Source organism: Tympanuchus pallidicinctus, unplaced genomic scaffold, assembly GCF_026119805.1.
Source record: "Tympanuchus pallidicinctus isolate F22 unplaced genomic scaffold, pur_lepc_1.0 scaffold3, whole genome shotgun sequence".
NCBI classification, from domain to species: domain Eukaryota; kingdom Metazoa; phylum Chordata; class Aves; order Galliformes; family Phasianidae; genus Tympanuchus; species Tympanuchus pallidicinctus.
This window is the reverse complement of record NW_026294747.1, coordinates 9930181-9947997: the sequence shown is the minus strand read 5'-3', so window position 1 is coordinate 9947997 and position 17817 is coordinate 9930181. Positions and strand designations below refer to the sequence as shown.

The 17817-nt window shown below is 37.8% G+C and overlaps 1 protein-coding gene across 1 annotated transcript; it reads left to right on the top strand.

Moving 5' to 3' along the window:
- The first annotated feature begins 640 nt into the window (after positions 1–640).
- On the top strand, positions 641–11266 carry LOC128087054 (vitamin D 25-hydroxylase). The gene is given in 7 exon segments (XM_052696278.1): positions 641–684; positions 686–1033; positions 1035–1308; positions 3684–3825; positions 5459–6091; positions 8206–8535; positions 9183–11266. Coding segments are annotated over 7 exon segments (1932 nt in total). The 5' UTR covers positions 641–655; the 3' UTR covers positions 9359–11266.
- Positions 11267–17817: the final 6551 nt, after the last annotated feature.

The following is a 17817-nucleotide window of genomic DNA, read 5'->3' as shown; positions in this document are numbered from 1 at the left end:
TCTGTAAGATAACTTGCACCCAAAATGCCAGGCAAAAGGCCACACCTTATCATTTCCCAGTCCCCTTCCTTCCCCCATCCCAGTCACAGTACCTCCTCTCTGTGCTCTCAAAGTGATGCCTTTGCTGTGCTTGATTTTGTCTTCACCTGCCATCCTCAGCCTCCAGGCCACGTGCTCTCAAGTTAATACCTCCACATCAGAAGCGGAACATCTCAACACAGGAACATACTGGGGATTAAGCATTAAATAGTTAGATGACCGAGAATGCGATGCACTTTGATCAGTTAGGTTATTTATGAAGTTCATCAGTACAGACTGTATCAGTGCAGATCTTAATCTTCTTACAGAACTACTGGAGGTACTGAGCTAAAATCAGCAGAAAGACTGATTGGACACAGCACTGTAATTTTAGCAGGGCATCAGTACTTCTGGTATGCTAAGATCTACTTGTTCGGTAGCAGTGATAGAAAAGTAAAACAACATGAGCGGAAACAGAGTGAGGTTTTTTAAGAACCGTTTCAACAGGATGTTATTCTTCATTGTCGGATTGCATTCTTAGCTCGGCAGGAAGCAATCTGTGTTTGTCCAGTATCTGCAGCCCTTTGCCGAGGTGCCACCCTGCTCGCTAACAGCGGCAATAACGAGTTACGCAGAGATGTCCTCCAGCAGACATCAGGCTTCTGCCGACGGTGCCCATCTCCCACCAGCGGAGCCCCGTCGGACGGGCACATTCTCTTTATCGTGGCTAGAAGGGAGGGCGAGAAGGAAAGGAAACGCGACGGGGCTGTCCGTCTGCAGTTGTTCCAGACCCGAGGAGGCTCCGGGAAAGACACCCCCAAAGCCCGTATTTCTGCTTTTCCTGTTTTTCCAGGTCGGCCCGGTACAAAGCTATTTTCATTCGGGCGCCAAAAGCTTCTCAGCGCTTCACCAGCGCAACCCCGTCCCGCCCCGGCCCGCTGACGCGAGGGGCGGCGCTCCCGGGGGCCGGTCTACGCGGGGCGGCTCTGCCAGCGCCCAACGCGGGGCGGCGAGCCGGTGTCGGGAGGAAGCGGCGCGATGGGGCCGGCGGCGGGGGACACGGAGGCGGCGGCGGCGGCAGCGGCAGCAGGGGGCGGGCCTTGGCTGCTGCTGGTGCTACCGCCGCTGCTGCTGCTGTTCGCGCTGGTGGTTCGGCAGCTGTTGAAGCAGCGGCGGCCGCCCGGCTTCCCTCCCGGCCCCGCGGGGCTGCCCCTCATCGGCAACATCCACTCCCTGGGCGCGGAGCAGCCGCACGTCTACATGAGGCGCCAGAGCCAGATCCACGGGCAGGTACCGGGCGGGAGCCGGCACCGACGCCGAGCAGGGGCAGGCGGCGGGCGGAGCGGCGGAACGGCCTGGCCGCTATCGGGCGGGACGGCGCCGGGGGCCCCGCAGCTCTGGCGCTGAGCGTCGGGCGAGACGCGTGCTGCGGGCGGCCCGGCCCCGGGCACAGACCGGCTCCCGTGCGTGCCGGGGTTCCGCTTCGGGACAGCGGGTGGCCGAGCATCCGGCTGCCCTGCATTCGCGGGGCTTCGCCAAAAGGAAAGCAAAGGGCAGGCACGGGCACAGTGCGGCATTGTCGCGGGAAGAACTGTGCGTTAAAGTGCCTTCAGAGTGATATGGGAGTGTACTTACTGACAGTCCATTTATTCATATATAGGAATGTTCAGATGGTTCTTGGTTGTTGTTTTTTTTTTTTCCCCTTTTCATGTTTTCTTGTTTCTCAGCTGTTCCTTTTCATTACCCCGTTTCATGGAAGCAGTCCATTCTTACACGCTTCAAAAAAGCGAAGCCCAAGCTATCAGTGCTGGCTCGGAAAGGCAGGCAGAGCAGATGCAGCACGTGTAGCCGTGTGCCTCTTCCAGTCCCGTCCCGTCCCGTCCCGTCCCCCTCCCCCATCCCGGAACCCCTACGGGCTTCTCCTTAGAGGGATTCTCAAGCGATGGAAAGAGAGAGCTTTGAGTCCAACAAACACTGGCTTGCCTAGAAAACTAACTTCCTCAAACTGTTAAGAGTGGTTTAAAGGGACAAGGCAGTGAAAGAATACTGGTGATGGCGCATAAGTCTTTCAAAAGCTTTTGTAAAGCTTTTCATTATGAAAGCTACAGAAGAAACCTAACAGTCATAGTCTTATGAACGAGAAGCAAAGTGTGTGAACAAAAAGCATGCTCAGTGGCAGAAAGGGTAGGGTTATCTCTTCATCTCTTTCCTGTTATTTTGGCAATAAAGGTGTTTCAAGGAAAATACTGGGATGAACTGAATGGAAATAGGAAGGCAAATGTATCATCCAAAAATTAAGCTTTATACTTGCCCGAATGCTGACTGCAGTTCTCTTCACCTGCTGTCATCAAAGATTCTGCAGAATTTGGGGTAGATCAGGAGGCAGACCAGGATATTGGGAGCTCTAGAGGAGATCAAGGAAATGATCTTTAAAAAAGTGTTTCACAACATACAAAGAATGATAAATAGGCTATAATCGAAGTATACAAAAATAAATGCTTCCAAGAGGTATAGCAGTACTTTCTTCTCATCATGTAAAAAAGAGCAATTACAACAGTGAAAAATTTACACTTGCTAAAAGGAAAAAGACTTCATAGAATGAGGAACTAAACTACTGCCCATTACTTCTTCATACAGCGATGGTCAGCAATGCTGCAATGAAGAAAAAATAAAGATTTGTGTAGGTGAAAAATACCAGATTTAATATGCTAACAAAAGTGTGAAAAGGAATATAGAATTTCAGCCTTGAGAATTTAGCCTCATTTTTATTTTATTTTATTAAGCTTAGGAGAAGGTTGTCATTGTGTTTATCCTGTATGTGCCTTCTGCAGGGTGTATTGCATCTTTCTCCAAAGATGCACTTCTGGATGCTGAGCACTTCTGGAAACAGGAGATGGGACTAGTTGGGCTATGCTCTCATTTGTTGCCCATCATATCTGTCTTCTGATGGGTCTTTGGGAGTCTGTGCAAAGTAAGCTGGTGCCTGGTTTCAGGGAGAGGAAGGACTAGGTGGAGCTTGGCTGTCTTCCGGCACTGACACCACTTCTATGTCTGCCATCACTAAGTGATGGAAGTTTTGGTCAGAAGAACTCGTAGCTTCGATCACAATGCCCTTAACCAGATTCAACTGCTGGATTCTTTCATACTACGGAAGAAAGGAGCGACAGATAGCAGCGAAACTTCCCCCTTTCTTTGTTTCAATATGAAAGTATATAATACAAGGGCTTTAGTTCTTCTATAAATAATGTACCTTTCATCCACTTGCATTTGGAGAAAAAACTTTTTTTTTTTCTGAAATATGCACAGGTTCTCTTTTTTTTTTTTAATGACTATATGAAAGTGTTCCCAATCTTCACTTTGGTGGTTTGGTCCCACTGGGTGCACTGCAAAGCAGCATGTAGCACAAGCTAATTTACTGTGCCATTTGACAGAGATTAATTTAGCTCACAACAAACTCTATGGTGCCACAATTGTGTCAGTGCTTGAAAACACTCCTGTTTCTTGTATGCCCATTGAAGTTTATTGCTGTATTTATGAAATCCATATTTTGCATTGAAGTTTAGTGTTGCGTCACTTTTTCATTAGCTGTATTTGCTTGTTTTCATTATTTCTTTGTAAGATTTGGTTGTAACAGCATTTTATAATCTCCTTTTTTTTCCCTCAAGATTTTCAGTCTTGATTTGGGAGGTATATCTGCTATTGTGCTGAATGGCTATGATGCAGTGAAAGAATGCCTTGTCCACCAAAGCGAAATTTTTGCAGACAGGCCACCTCTTCCTTTGTTTAAGAAGCTGACAAACATGGGAGGTAAGTGCTGGTGTCTTCAAACAGAAATGCATTTTTGTTCATAAGATTTTACTAGGCTGTATGATTGCATGCAACATTTGCTCTAGTTGTTTTCTCTACCTTGTCTCTTATCATGAAATACTCGATGCTTCTTTAGAGATATCTAGAAAAGACTGTCATTCCTGAGCTAAATTCCACAGCAAGATACATGTAATTTATTTATTTATTTTTTTATCACTATGCTCTCCCCTCCTCAGTCAATTAATGTCAGTTGGAAAGCTATTTTCTTTGTTTCTGGGAATCAAATTAGCTTTGAAGCATCTCTTAGCTTTTAGCTATGAGCAGTGCAAGAGTCTTCTGAAATAGCTATACTTATCTATTATTATAACTCTTCCAGTTGTTTAGCATGAACTCTGAGAAACATATTTTTCACTCAGAGGGTGGTGATGCACTGGAACAAGTTGCCCAAGGAGGCTGTGGATGCCCCATCCCTGCAGGCATTCAAGGCCAGGCTGGATGTGGCTCTGGGCAGCCTGGTCTGCTGGTTGGCGACCCTGCACATAGCAGGGGGTTGGAACTGGATGGTCATCATGGTCCTTTTCAACCCAGGCCATTCTATGATTCTATGATTCGATTTTCTTGCAACTCATTTTGCCTTCCTTGCAGATTTGGTCTGTTTGAGTTGGCAAATATAATTTCTGTGGCCTTGTTAGTGAGAAGATCTGTATTAAATTGGCCTTGACCATTCAGATACAGGTGTATGAGGAACTTCAGAAATTTTGATGACTTTAAGAGCTGCACCTCAAATTTAATTTCTGAGGTTAAATGTCAGTATTTCTTCTGGTGTTTCCATTCTGTTTCTTTGTTTTCTGCCTTTTATGCCTGGCTTTGTAACGTCTGTTTTGCACCAGCTCTTTTACCTTGTATTATACAGATTTCAGCCACATCATTAAAAATTGCACCTTGTTCTTTCCTATACTCAGGGTTTTCTTTTAGAGTGCTTATTAACATACCTATTTTTAACCTAGACTGGCAGACACGGATCCTAATGGCACTTTATCTCCCATAGATGCTGAGAAGTAGTGTGACCTTTATAAATCTGATGGAGACAAATACTGAGAGATTACTTAGTATTTGAATTCTTTGAATCTAATCTTAAAAGATCTTTTTTTAAAATTAGTTATAGACAGACTTCACCTCAACTTTTGTTTATAGGATACATTACTTTTAGTAAAAGCTAAGTTAAAACCTCAGTGAAAAAGGAAAATGTGGGCATTAATACTTGTTAGTATATGTCTTATGACTCAGTAGGCTTGCTTTTTGATAGCAAAATACTCTTGGTGTACCTGCTGACGTTATAGTGGAAATAACTCATAGCAATTGCTCTTAGTCCCAGTTTTCCATAAATGCAAAATGTTTCCAGATATATCTGACATGCTTTGACATAAGGGCATGAAGTCTGCTTGCCTGTAGTAGCACAGGTATGTCTAATTCAGCTTTGAGGCAGAGGGGTTGTTTAGGCAATCTTCTGATTGCTTATTCTACTAGCAGTAATATACCTTTAGAGTGGACTGAATGGTTAAATAATTTTATTGCCTCGTTGAGGAAAAAAAAAAGCATTGCATAAAATGCTGTGTCAAAACATTTTTTTCAGGCTTACTGAACAGTAAATACGGCAGAGGATGGACAGAACATCGCAAACTAGCTGTAAATACCTTTCGAACTTTTGGATATGGCCAAAGGTCCTTTGAACACAAAATTTCAGAAGAATCTGTGTTTTTCCTTGATGCCATTGATACCTACAAAGGCAGAGCATTTGATCTGAAGCACTTGATAACAAACGCCGTTTCAAACATTACTAATTTGATTATTTTTGGGGAACGTTTTACGTATGAAGATACTGAATTTCAGCACATGATTGAGATTTTCAGTGAAAATGTTGAATTAGCTGCTAGTGCCTCTGTATTTTTGTATAATGCTTTTCCTTGGATCGGCATCTTGCCATTTGGGAAACACCAGCAGCTGTTTAAAAATGCAGCAGAAGTCTATGACTTTCTTCATAAGCTTATAGAACGAGTCTCTGAAAATAGGAAACCTCAGTCACCTCGGCATTTTATAGATGCATATTTAGATGAGATGGATTGCAACAAAAGTGATCCAGAATCTACATATTCAAGAGAAAACTTAATTTTCTCTGTTGGAGAACTCATCATAGCTGGGACAGAAACCACAACAAATGTTTTGAGATGGGCGGTGTTATTTATGGCTCTTTATCCAAACATTCAAGGTAAGAACTTTGACATTTTGAGGAACTGATACACTTTCCCACTGCAAATTATAACATGAAGTATGATAATAACATTCTAGCATGTTATTAAATTGTTTTACAGCTTATTATGGAGATTTGATTTTTTTCATAAAATATTTCTAATATATTTACATTCTGCATTGCATTGCTTAATATTGGTTGGTAGATGCACTAAATCTATATGTTAAAATAAATACATGCAATTAAGGAAGAAATGATAACAAAATGTAAAAACATGAGCAAAAATATTTGGGGTATCTTACTTGCAATTTCGATTTTCCTTAAGCACCTCAATTCAAAATAGATTATAGTTATTTATATTTCTGGAAGAAAGAAAAAAACATTTAAAAACAAGAAGATAAGGTTACAGCTATCGGGAAGTAAGGCAGCACTAGACGTTTGAATATCAGCCCAGACACTGGGCAGAAATTTGGATTTCAGAGGTAACTAGTCATCTTGTTTCATTGCCTACTGATTTATTTCTCCCATTAAAATTAGCAGCACTTACTTCAGATAGAAACTTTCATGGTTTGGAGAAAAAGCAGTGTGGATGACTCAAATTTGTAAAGATACTTTGACCAAATAATACTGCTCTAACATCAATTGGAACATTCTTTTAGATTAGGGATAACAACACTACCCATGTCTGTAAGGCTTTCCAGTTCTATCTAGAAATCAGATATCTTTATATATGAAAAGTTATGTTTTATTTTTGTGGTAATGGATGTTTAACTAAGGAGAAATACGTAGGCTTCACTGAGTACAAAATGAATACTTCTTTTGTGGAAGCATAAAAGTGAGGTTGTTATTTCTAAGCAGTCAGCATATTTCAGATGATTTAGAACAGACAGTTCTAAAATAATTATGTACTGCTTTTATGTTTCTGTGTTCTGTTAATTTGTCATCATGCTTGATAGTAGTGCAATTAGAAAGTCTACAAAAAAAATTAAAAATGATAGAATATGATTATAGGTACTTAAGTTTTAGGATACATATTTGTGTTGAAAAGAGGTATTTTAAGTGCCACAAGTAGTCAAAAAGACTAAAACATCCTAACTCCCTGAGCTCTGACCAAGATCTTGTTATTCAATAGAGATCAAGAAAAACATTCTCTCTTCTCCTGTACACTGGCCACTTTTGTAGAAATCCACTCCCCTAAAATAATATTCTGATCTTAGATACCATACAATACATTCCTGAATCAGAATTCAATATCAGTTCATCTAGATAAAAATTAAAATTGATGTTCCTTTTTTTTTTTTTTGACGATACATGCCAATAAATCACTACATTACAGAATGTGCTTTCACTAAGCCGTTTCCCATCTCTTTATATTGATACGAAATACTGTCACATCAGATTGAAGAACCTGGTGATTCTTGGTAGAATTTTCCTGTTGCGATTCAGATTTTCATTATTTGTACATGAAATGTAAAAATGCAAATTTGTTTTAATTAATTAGGGGGTTGTGTTTCAACAAAGAAAGCTTATGAGGAAAAAAAAAAAAGAGGAGGTCCAAATGCCTTTGAGATTTTTCTAAAGAGTGATCTTATTCCTATGAACCTAATTTTAAAAATAGCTAAAAAAATGAGGATTGAATTTTTTTCTTTTCAGTTACATTCAGCATCTTGCTACTGCAGTTCTTTTTATCTGATACATTACAGTGAGAATTATTTCCAGTTTAAGAGTGAATGATTTGACACTTAGTCAATTTCAAAGACTCAGCAGAATTAGACAAGAACCACTGTAAGTAGATAATATCAGTGTTACCTGTGTCCACTCAGGTATTTAAAGTACATTATCTTTGCAGTCTCATGCTTGTTCCCTTCACTTTGATGAAACAGAAGTAAACTTGAGAACAAAAGAATATATTAAAGTATGATTTTACTGTCAATAGTTAATCTTGAAACGAAGATTACTGTTATATATGCTTACAAGAATTCCTACTAGCAAGAGGAAGACGAAGGTCTAACCTTAAAAACGTATAAGCTACTATATTTTTGGTATGATATGTCATGTTTCAGTATCTTTTATCAGTATATTTTCAAGCTATAAAATATAAAGGATTTTTCACTTATTCCTTTTCCTAACAGGACATGTTCAAAAAGAGATCGATTTAGTCATCGGCCCAAACAAAATGCCTGCTTGGGAAGAGAAATGTAAAATGCCATACACTGAGGCTGTTCTCCACGAAGTCCTAAGATTCTGTAACATAGTTCCACTAGGTATTTTTCACGCAACCTCCAAAGATACTGTTGTACGTGGTTACTCTATTCCTGAAGGCACTACAGTTATTACAAACCTCTACTCTGTACATTTTGATGAAAAATACTGGAACAACCCAGAAGTGTTTTTTCCTGAGAGATTTTTGGACAGCAGTGGACAGTTTGTCAAGAAAGATGCATTTATTCCTTTTTCATTAGGTAAAAACGATTCCTTCCACTGTTCCTTCGCATAAATCTAGGAACATACAACACAAAAGTGATGACAATAAATCAGAAATGAACAGCATGATTTAAATCCATGGTTCTGATGAAACAGCTATTTTAAAGATATGTTCTTTTCTGGGCATAGCACATTTTAGGATAATGCTATATAAAAATAAACTATTATACAACTTATACAAACTGACAACTGCTATACAAATTATGCAAACCAAGTGCTATTTGTTTCAGAATTAACATGCATAGTCATTTGCTGCTAAACTTGTCGCAAGCAGGTGATACGCAGAGCTAGTTTTCAAATTTCAGCACTTTGTTCAGCACCAGAAATTGCAGGTATTTTTCCCAAGGAGGTCAGCTTATGGCACTACATTATGTTCCAAGAAAATATTCAGGGAGTCGTAACACAGTTTTCTTGGACTAGATGCACAACTTCTAAATGGCCTAAGGTAGATGTGATGAATTCTATCTTTATTGCTTGTTTTGTTTCTCTGTACTCATTTGATTTTAAAACTTCTAGAGTTTGTAATCCATCTGTTTTATGAAACCACAATTTCTTGCTCACTAAAGTGAAAATGTAATGTAAATAATTTTACAAGTCTTTTCAAAAACTTTTTTTTCTAATCCAGGAAGAAGACATTGTCTTGGAGAACAGCTAGCTCGAATGGAACTGTTTCTGTTTTTCACTTCGTTACTGCAACGATTTCACCTGTGTTTTCCTCATGGTGCAATTCCAGATCTCAAACCAAGATTAGGCATGACATTGCAACCACAGCCATACCTCATTTGTGCAGAAAGACGATGAAGAGAGGTGTCTAGACTGTCAGGTGGAGGAAAATGGTCCAAGCTGCTGCCAAGGAGTCACTTGCATTTTATTTCTAAATGTATTCAAATTGGAAGAACAGAAATGTTAATGACTTAAACTATGGTTATTTATGCACAAGTGCATGGTTTCTTTTTACTTAGTTTTCACAAAGCAGACAAAAAAAAAACACTCTCTACCAAAAATATAAAAAAAATCCTATGTTTAAGGGTGACATTTCCACTCCATCAATTTGTTTTGAATCTAACATCTGATTCAGCTTTTAATTTCTCAGCAAGCTATTTTACTTTGAGAGAGTATTTTTATGACATTAAGAATATGGCTTAAATATTTATACTCAGATTTATCTCTAGAAATCCTGTATATCCTTATTCAAGCAAAACTGGAATATATGATTCTCTATTAAGTTCATACAGCTAAAATGATTTTAAAGGTATATTTAAATTTCTGTAACTGAGAAATCATAATTTGTGACCTCGACAAACAAGTCTGTAATTAAAGCATTTCAATCCTTCCTTCATCATTCCCAGTATTCCTATACAGTCTTTATTTTCTAGTAAGTCAGATAACTGTATGATTCATTTTTGATGTATTTTATGGCTTGCTTTTTGTTCAGTAACATACGCAACGTGTTCCATTATTCCCATGCTCCTGACAATTACAGAAATGCACTTTGCTTGTTAATTGCATTTCCAGACACATCCTCCATTTCCTCCCAACACAAAGCATTACATAACAATTAAGCTCTGCCTCAGTAGTCTAAAAAAAATGTTTGTGTTACAAAAGTGCAGCTACACTAAGAGTCTGCTCATGAGTGGCAGGAGAAGAGACTTTGTTGGAAGGAAGAAGAGAGTAAGGTAGGGAGAAACAAATTTTTAACTGGATTTTTATCATAAAAGCTAATTGACTTCTGGTAACCCCATTTTTGATCCTGCTTGACAGCTACTGCATTATGGTTATTGGTAGAATGTGAATTATGCACGCAAGGCCTACAGGAGAACCCAGTGCTCCAAATACAGTGAGTGCACAACTCTGTGTGGGTAGTAGTGGGACTTCAAAATAGGGTTCAGAAAAGCACACGTGCTGAGGGAACAGCTATTTACAAACAAGGCTTAATATTGAGTCTCGCTGTTTCCACGCCTTTTGCTTTGACTGGAGCTGCAGGAAAGTTCAAAGGCAGAAATTTGACATTTTTCTTCTCACCTGAGGTTTTCAGTTCATACTGAGCAGAAATGCTTCCCTTCTTTTGAAATAACAACGGAAAAATATCAAATACAGCTAGTATCAGTCCACTTACATAGACTACTATGGACTTAAGATGCAGCAGATCCAAATTAAATTACTTACATGTCTAAGGATGAGATGAGACCCATGTGACCAACAGAGAACATCTCAAAAGCGTGTCCCTCGTGCTCTGAAAAAGGAAGAGTAGCAACTCTTCTTGCTAAACTACCTTTCTGTAGAGATTTGAGATTTCAAAAGGAAAGGATGGTCATAAACCTTATTTCTGTGTATTTGTCACACCATGAAAGCTGCAAATAATCTGTTCATAAGATTCTTGCATATAGAATGAGTACAGAAGAGAAAGCTGCTGAGCTTCTCCGCACTGTCCAGACTGAGGCTTTTTTTTTGTCAGCACAAGTAGCTGCTGGGTGCTTGTGAAATGTTTGTGCAAAAACTGTCAAATCTACCAAATTTAGGTCTTTTCAGTATGAAGGAACAGAACAGAAGAGTTTTCAGATGCATTTCTAGACTAATGATAAGTCTTCCCATATCCCCACTTGTACTCTTCATCAGATTTTAGTTATGCAGGTTTGCCATCTGAGTAACAAGAATTCCACAATATTTAGTTAAAACATGTTTCAAATAAATCTTAATTGATTAAAAATATCAAGGACTAATTCTCGTGGTATTACTCTCAAAAAACAACTGGCCAGTGATTCCCTTATTTTTAGAAATAACTCCGTTTAATGAGAACTGCATTGATTATGTGTTATTCTGATTTCCAAATCAAAATACCTCATAGAAAGTCTTAAAATATCAGTTCAAATTTTTACTGCTATCTGCCAATTTACAGTCCCATTGGAACAACCAAATACTTCTGACAAACTACCTTTTCTATAAATGAATACCTAGATCACTTATATATATATTTCATTTCTTACCAGCTTCTTCATTATTTTTCTTCAGAAATCTGACTTAATCCAAAGATTCAATTTAACCATTTGAAATATGGACATAATCGTTTTTTTCCAGTTATCTGGTATTTCTCTATCTTATTAAGATTGATTTGTCATGAACACTAGTAAATGGATTTATGTTTAGAATTTCCTGCTGACTGTAATCTGTAATCATGAAAAAAATTCAGTGGATTTACATTCATTTCATATATGCACACTACAATCTCTCTACCTTACAGGTGTATGTTTTTATTAGTCAGATCCAATATCAGTAGAAGGTCTTCCCTTTCAGACTTCGGACTTTTTGGATGTATCCAAGTATAAATTCATATCTCTATGAGCTAGTGACACAGAATACAGGAAAAGGATGAAGGAAATCCTTTCTGAAAAGCTGTAATTCTTAAAAGTAGTTGGGATTCATGGTGAATTGTTAAACACAAGCTTTAAATCTGCAGCCAAAAGATCTTATGTGACAGAATACTGAATGAATATACAGAAACTACATGTGTATTTGTTGCTGGCACAAGCATTCCTTGAATACTGTGTCCTGATATGTTGTCTATAACTACGGGAGCATTTAAAATTTGGTTGTGTTTCTATAGAGCTATAAGAGTAACTAAGAATATGTTTATGCCATGTATTCTGGCTTGCTGCAATCTACTTCTACTGATTTATGAACTGAGCATGTATTATATGATCATATCAGGGCAGAACTATGTCCAAGCTAATGTGTTTTCCTGCCAACATAATTTATTGTTCCAGACTTGGTTGTACACTGGCGCTGTTAGTTTTGTTAAGTTGGAGACTCAAGCCTGTTTCCAGAATGTACATCACAGAAATATACTGAAGAACATACAGGCTGATCACACATCCAAGGCAATTCATTCACTTTGTTTACAAAATTTAATTTAAATGGCTTGATGCTTCTAATTTGCATTGCATGTAGCATGCACTGTGACGTAAGGTCACAGTATTCCCCCACAGTAATCTCAATCATCACTTTTAAAATATGTACTTCTATCTCTCAATTCCAAATCTCTGGTAGCTATTTAAGAATTCAAGTGGCTTGAGCTGACATAGCAAGTAAGCTTTGTCTTGATTTGGTGTGCAATTGTACTATACAATTCGATCTGTGGTTGTCTGCAGAGTGAAAGTATGCCATTCATGTGCATATTTTTAGCCTAAAGGTTTGTACTAGCACAAATACTAGTGAGTAGATGAGGGAGATTATTAAGACAGCACGTTCACTTGGAAAAGTAACAAGTTCAGAAAAACAACAGTAAGATCATCAAGTCATCTAGGAAAAAGAGAGGGAATAATATTACGAAAAATTTGCAAAAATGCACTGAATTGGAAAACAGAAGGACTAAGGATAAATAGAAAAATAATCATAATTGTTTGAGTGCCAGATCAGAAGTTATCTTTGGGTAAGACAGATGGAAAATGAAAACAAGAGAATAGAGCCAGGTGCAATGGACTATTAAATAGGGTAAATTCTCAGTATAAATTGGTCTATGAAGGTACAGACATGGATTTTCCTAGCAGCTGAATGCCTGAGGTTTTAGTATTGGGCCTTATTTTGGTATCTGGTATTACATAAGGCCTTTGTTTAATCAAGATCAAATTAAACTTCCGCTCTGGAAACATTTTGCCTTATTCTGTCCTTCATACAATTTGAGGATCAGCAGATTCTTCCATTTCTAGATTATCCCCTTAGATATTTCTGAAGACTGTCAACTATCCCGATGTCAATGTGATTAGAATTAGGCAGAACCCATACTCAGAGTGGTCATTTCTTAGGAAGTCTGCCAGAATTCAAGGGACATTATGTTTGCTACATTCTCCTGAATAAGTAACATTCCAAATAGATTAAATCCATTAAAATAATGGAGCAAATCAGGAATGTACGATCTAATCCAATAGCTTACTATTACTGCAGCAGATGGCTGCTTGCCCAAAACTTTACATGTTATTTATAACAGCCTATAGTAATGTAACAGAAAACAGAATACACTTTTTCCTTTGCTGTTTTCACCTCCTGATTTGCTTGTCTAGGCCAGTACAAAAATCCTTAAAGGAAATATTTTTAATTTGTATAAACTGACTAATCAAAAGCACAAAAAGAAAGTACATTATATATACTTAAATGCCATGCATTTGCATTATGCTCCCACTAAAGTGAGGGAGTGCGTGATGTCAGTCATTGTTCAGATCCCTCACAGGATGGGCAACACAGATGGAATTTCAGCAAGCAAGGAATGCAGATTAAGTAGAAAAATGGCTGTGGATAAAACACCGTAAAGAATTTTAGTGACTTTAATTCTCTCTAAATGCACCCAAGATTAAGCAGTCCAAATGCTCTCTGGTTGTCTTTAGCTTGCACAATAAACTCTGTTAAAATAATAGTGCCAGTAGTGAGCAAGCACCATAGCATTACTGATAGGTCTAATTTTTCCAGGAAAAAAGCTAGATACCTATGAGCTTTCTTCTGCCTTTATAGGTAAGGAAGTTCATTTGATTGTTCTTCATGGGACCAGAGAAACTGATCTTCAAAGTTCCTTGAAGGCATCTTCACATCAAGTCTCAACGTATTTTACATTACATAAAGCCATACTGTTTCTCTCTCAAGTAACCTACAGTCAGAATTGTCACAAGAGGGAAATGCAACAAATCTCAACAAGGCATTTACTGCATCACAGATGACTGATACAGCCTACAAAATAGCTGAGTTCTTCATGCTAGAAAAGATCACTAAGTATTTGAAAAGAATAAGAACGATTCCTTGTTGACTGCAAAAAACCTCAGTGCTAAAGTTAAACTTTATTTAAAAATCCCCTCTTGCTAATGTTAATTTTCTTTGTAAGTATACAAATTGCATTATCTTAAAAAAATGTTACAGTGCCCTCACTGTGCACTTTAAGCTCCATGGAACCATACAGCATAATAAATATCTAAAATGTAATAAGTTTTAGCAATCAAAGCTTGGATTATTTATTTTAAACATTTGGCTACTGTCTTTCCATTTATTCAATGCAACAAGTACACAGAATCTTAACTTCAGCTGTGCTCCAAACATTTATTGGAGATACACTCCTTCTCCTCCAAGGGATTCCAAATTTCTCACTCAGCAAATAAAAAGTTCCCAATGTGAGATGCATTACTACTTAAACGCTCAGTAAATGAAAAGCTTTCAGATTTTTTTCTATCATTTGTACTTTTTCTTGCAGATATTTAAAATGATACACATGACATCCCATCTCTAATGCTAATACTTAAAATACAGATCCAGAAAGGAGGTCAGTAAGTTATGCAGTTCATTCATCTCACCCAGCAATACATTTTCTCAGCACTGTTTGTCAGACTTCATAAAACTTCCTTCCTACTCTGAAGATAATCTCTTTCAGTGAGTCACAACTTTCTCAATCCTCAGACAATTATTGTCTTAAGCATTATGAACACTGAAAAGATTATTCTGATTATTTTGCTGATTTGTATAGGAAAGCAATAATCTATCTAATGGACAGATACTTTTCCTGCATTGTGGCATCCGAAGTTAGAAACAGTATATTGCTAACTGTTTACTTACACCGAATAGAACAAAACGATTACAAATTCATTTTCAAACGCTTCTTCATTCACTCCTATGACTGAGAGGAAGCTTAGTTAAAATATGCATCAGATAAATTAGCAATACCACAGAGATTAATCAACAAGAAAGCCTATTTGAATGACCATGCATAAGAGAAAGATTTCATGCCTAACTTCAATAAGCAATATCAAGTCTTTGAACTTTTTGTATAATAGCTTTAAGCCAAGCATTAGTCTTTGTTTTATACACAAGGAAAATGGAAAAACTTTGATCTCATCCAAGGTGCAATGGGTTTGCTGATCAGTAGCAATGAGTCAGAAGTGAATCATCACCTGTTTTTTGGCAAAATATTTAGAACATGGACAAATCACAAGGTGAATGTAAGAATCATCTGAAACACTATGCTATCTCATCATTACTTAAAGACACCATTGGTTATTGTTAAGGCATTTGTTTCTATTTTTCTGAAAACTCCCAGACAAACCACGTGATAGAAAGCTTCTGCTCTGCATAGGCCTTTTAGTTTCCTTGGTATTGCAGATATTAATATTCTGCCAGGTAATACAGCCTGTGCATTAGAACCTACCATAGACACCAGTTGCTAACATCTGTGATTTCTCGCAGTGCAGAAGCTAAAAGATGATTCACAGCATACAGGTTCCAGAAGAAGCCTTCCAGTCAAAAACATTTGACTGTGAAGTGCACTTTTTAAGGGGTGTCTGCTGTATCACGTAGAACTGTGTGTCAATCCCTTAGGTGCATTAAACATCCATTATTCAGTACCCTGAATGAATCACAACATAGCATTTTAAGTCTGGCAGTTTCTGGACAGACATTTCCATTGTTGTGCCGAAGAAAAGCAGCCTTACTTTACTGAAACCATTTTCTTTAGCTTAATGCTATTATTAGCAAAACGAGCAATTGCTTTTTACTCTGTTGTTTTAGAATATTAAAGATAACGGAAGGGAGACTAACCAGAACTATTATTTCAAGACTGAGCCACAAGTATCTCAGAGAAGAGTAAAAATGGACAATAAAACTGAGCAATCTGTCTTAATTGTTAAGACTAATGTGTATATATACATACGTCTTGAGTTAGGAGTTGTATATCTGCTGGATTCATAAGGATGTTGGAGTATGCACACTATGCCAGGAGCATCACTGCCAACTGAAATGTTTATCATGCAGTGGCTTAGTTCATTAGCTTTCCATCTTGTTACTTCAGGAATATTAGTCATTATTCTTTATCATTAAGCAGAAGACAGAATACTAATTGCTCGTGATGCCATTAAACTAAGATCAGATAGATCAGTTAAGACCAGTTAACAGATGTGTTCTTTTGCTATCACCATCTCTGAGAAGTCACAGTATGATTATTATAGCAAGTTGAAGGCTTAATTCTGGAGATATCAGAAGGAAAATTCTTCATTGCAAAAATGAAAGAATTGATCACCTCATTTGCATTTACTCAGAAGTGAGAAAGGTAATTGTTCAGAAACACAATTCTGAGGAAAGCTTGAGAAAGAACACTGCCTTGATCATACTTGTTAAATCTTTTAGTCAACTTCTCATTTATTTTCTCCACGTTTTTTAACCATGCTAACATTTATAAGCCATAAAAAAAATCAATTTTCTTAAACTTGCATAGCTACTTCATTTTTAATAGCTGCACTGTTAATAGCAGTATGACTTAATTTTCATTACTACTAAACCATAAAAGTATTGTATTAAACTATAAAAGTATTAGTCATGTCTCCATGTTCTTTAAAAGACAATGAACTGGCTTGAAATGATAAAATTTAAGTCCCTCTTTTATATAAGTAAATATCTTTTGCATGCATATAAAATTATTTATGACATGCCTACTTTTTATTTCCTAGTATTCATTAACTATGATGATTGTATTCTACTGTTAGTCTAGTATCAGTCTGGGATTCTTGATCTCATGATTACAAGCATAAGACACTTCAAATCTGCACCTCTCACATCTTCTGAAAAGGTTCCAGATAAAAGGGAAAGTTCTGCCTTATTAGTGTCAGGCTGTATTACTTCAAATTCTTTGTATATTCTGGAAGAATCAGAAGCAAGGCCTCAACTACAAGTGCCCAGGAGAACGCAGTATAGATACAAGTGAGCTCCTAAAATCTAATTCCTTGTGGTGATTCACCTGCCACTGGTTGTGTTTGACAGCCAGTCTCGATGTCCATGAGAATGCACTCCATTCACTTGAAAAGAGTGGTTTGAAAGCAGAGTGAAGAATTTCTCTCCTCTAGCAGAACCCTCTTATTAGCAACTTGAATGGAAGACGTACAGAGTAAAAAATGGTTTTAACTATCTAGCAAATAAGAACTTACTCAAATACTGTAAACTTGAACTCACCTGAAGTAATGTTACACCAGTCCTTCCATTTTGAGTCTTCAACTCACCACCTGACTTTGCTGTGAAAGAATAACCCAAAGGAAGAGGAAGCAAGTAGTTGTTCTTGGCTGTTTAGTATCACCATGACATCCAGAGCTCTCCAGAGATATAGAGGGAATTTGGCTTCTTACAGGAAACTTCATAGTGCAGTTCTATATGTACTGCATGCATGGGAGCAAGTAATCCAACCTACGTTGTATAAGAGGGCAATGAGGAGATGGTGGCTATTTTGACAGGAAAGGTGCTGTGAAGGC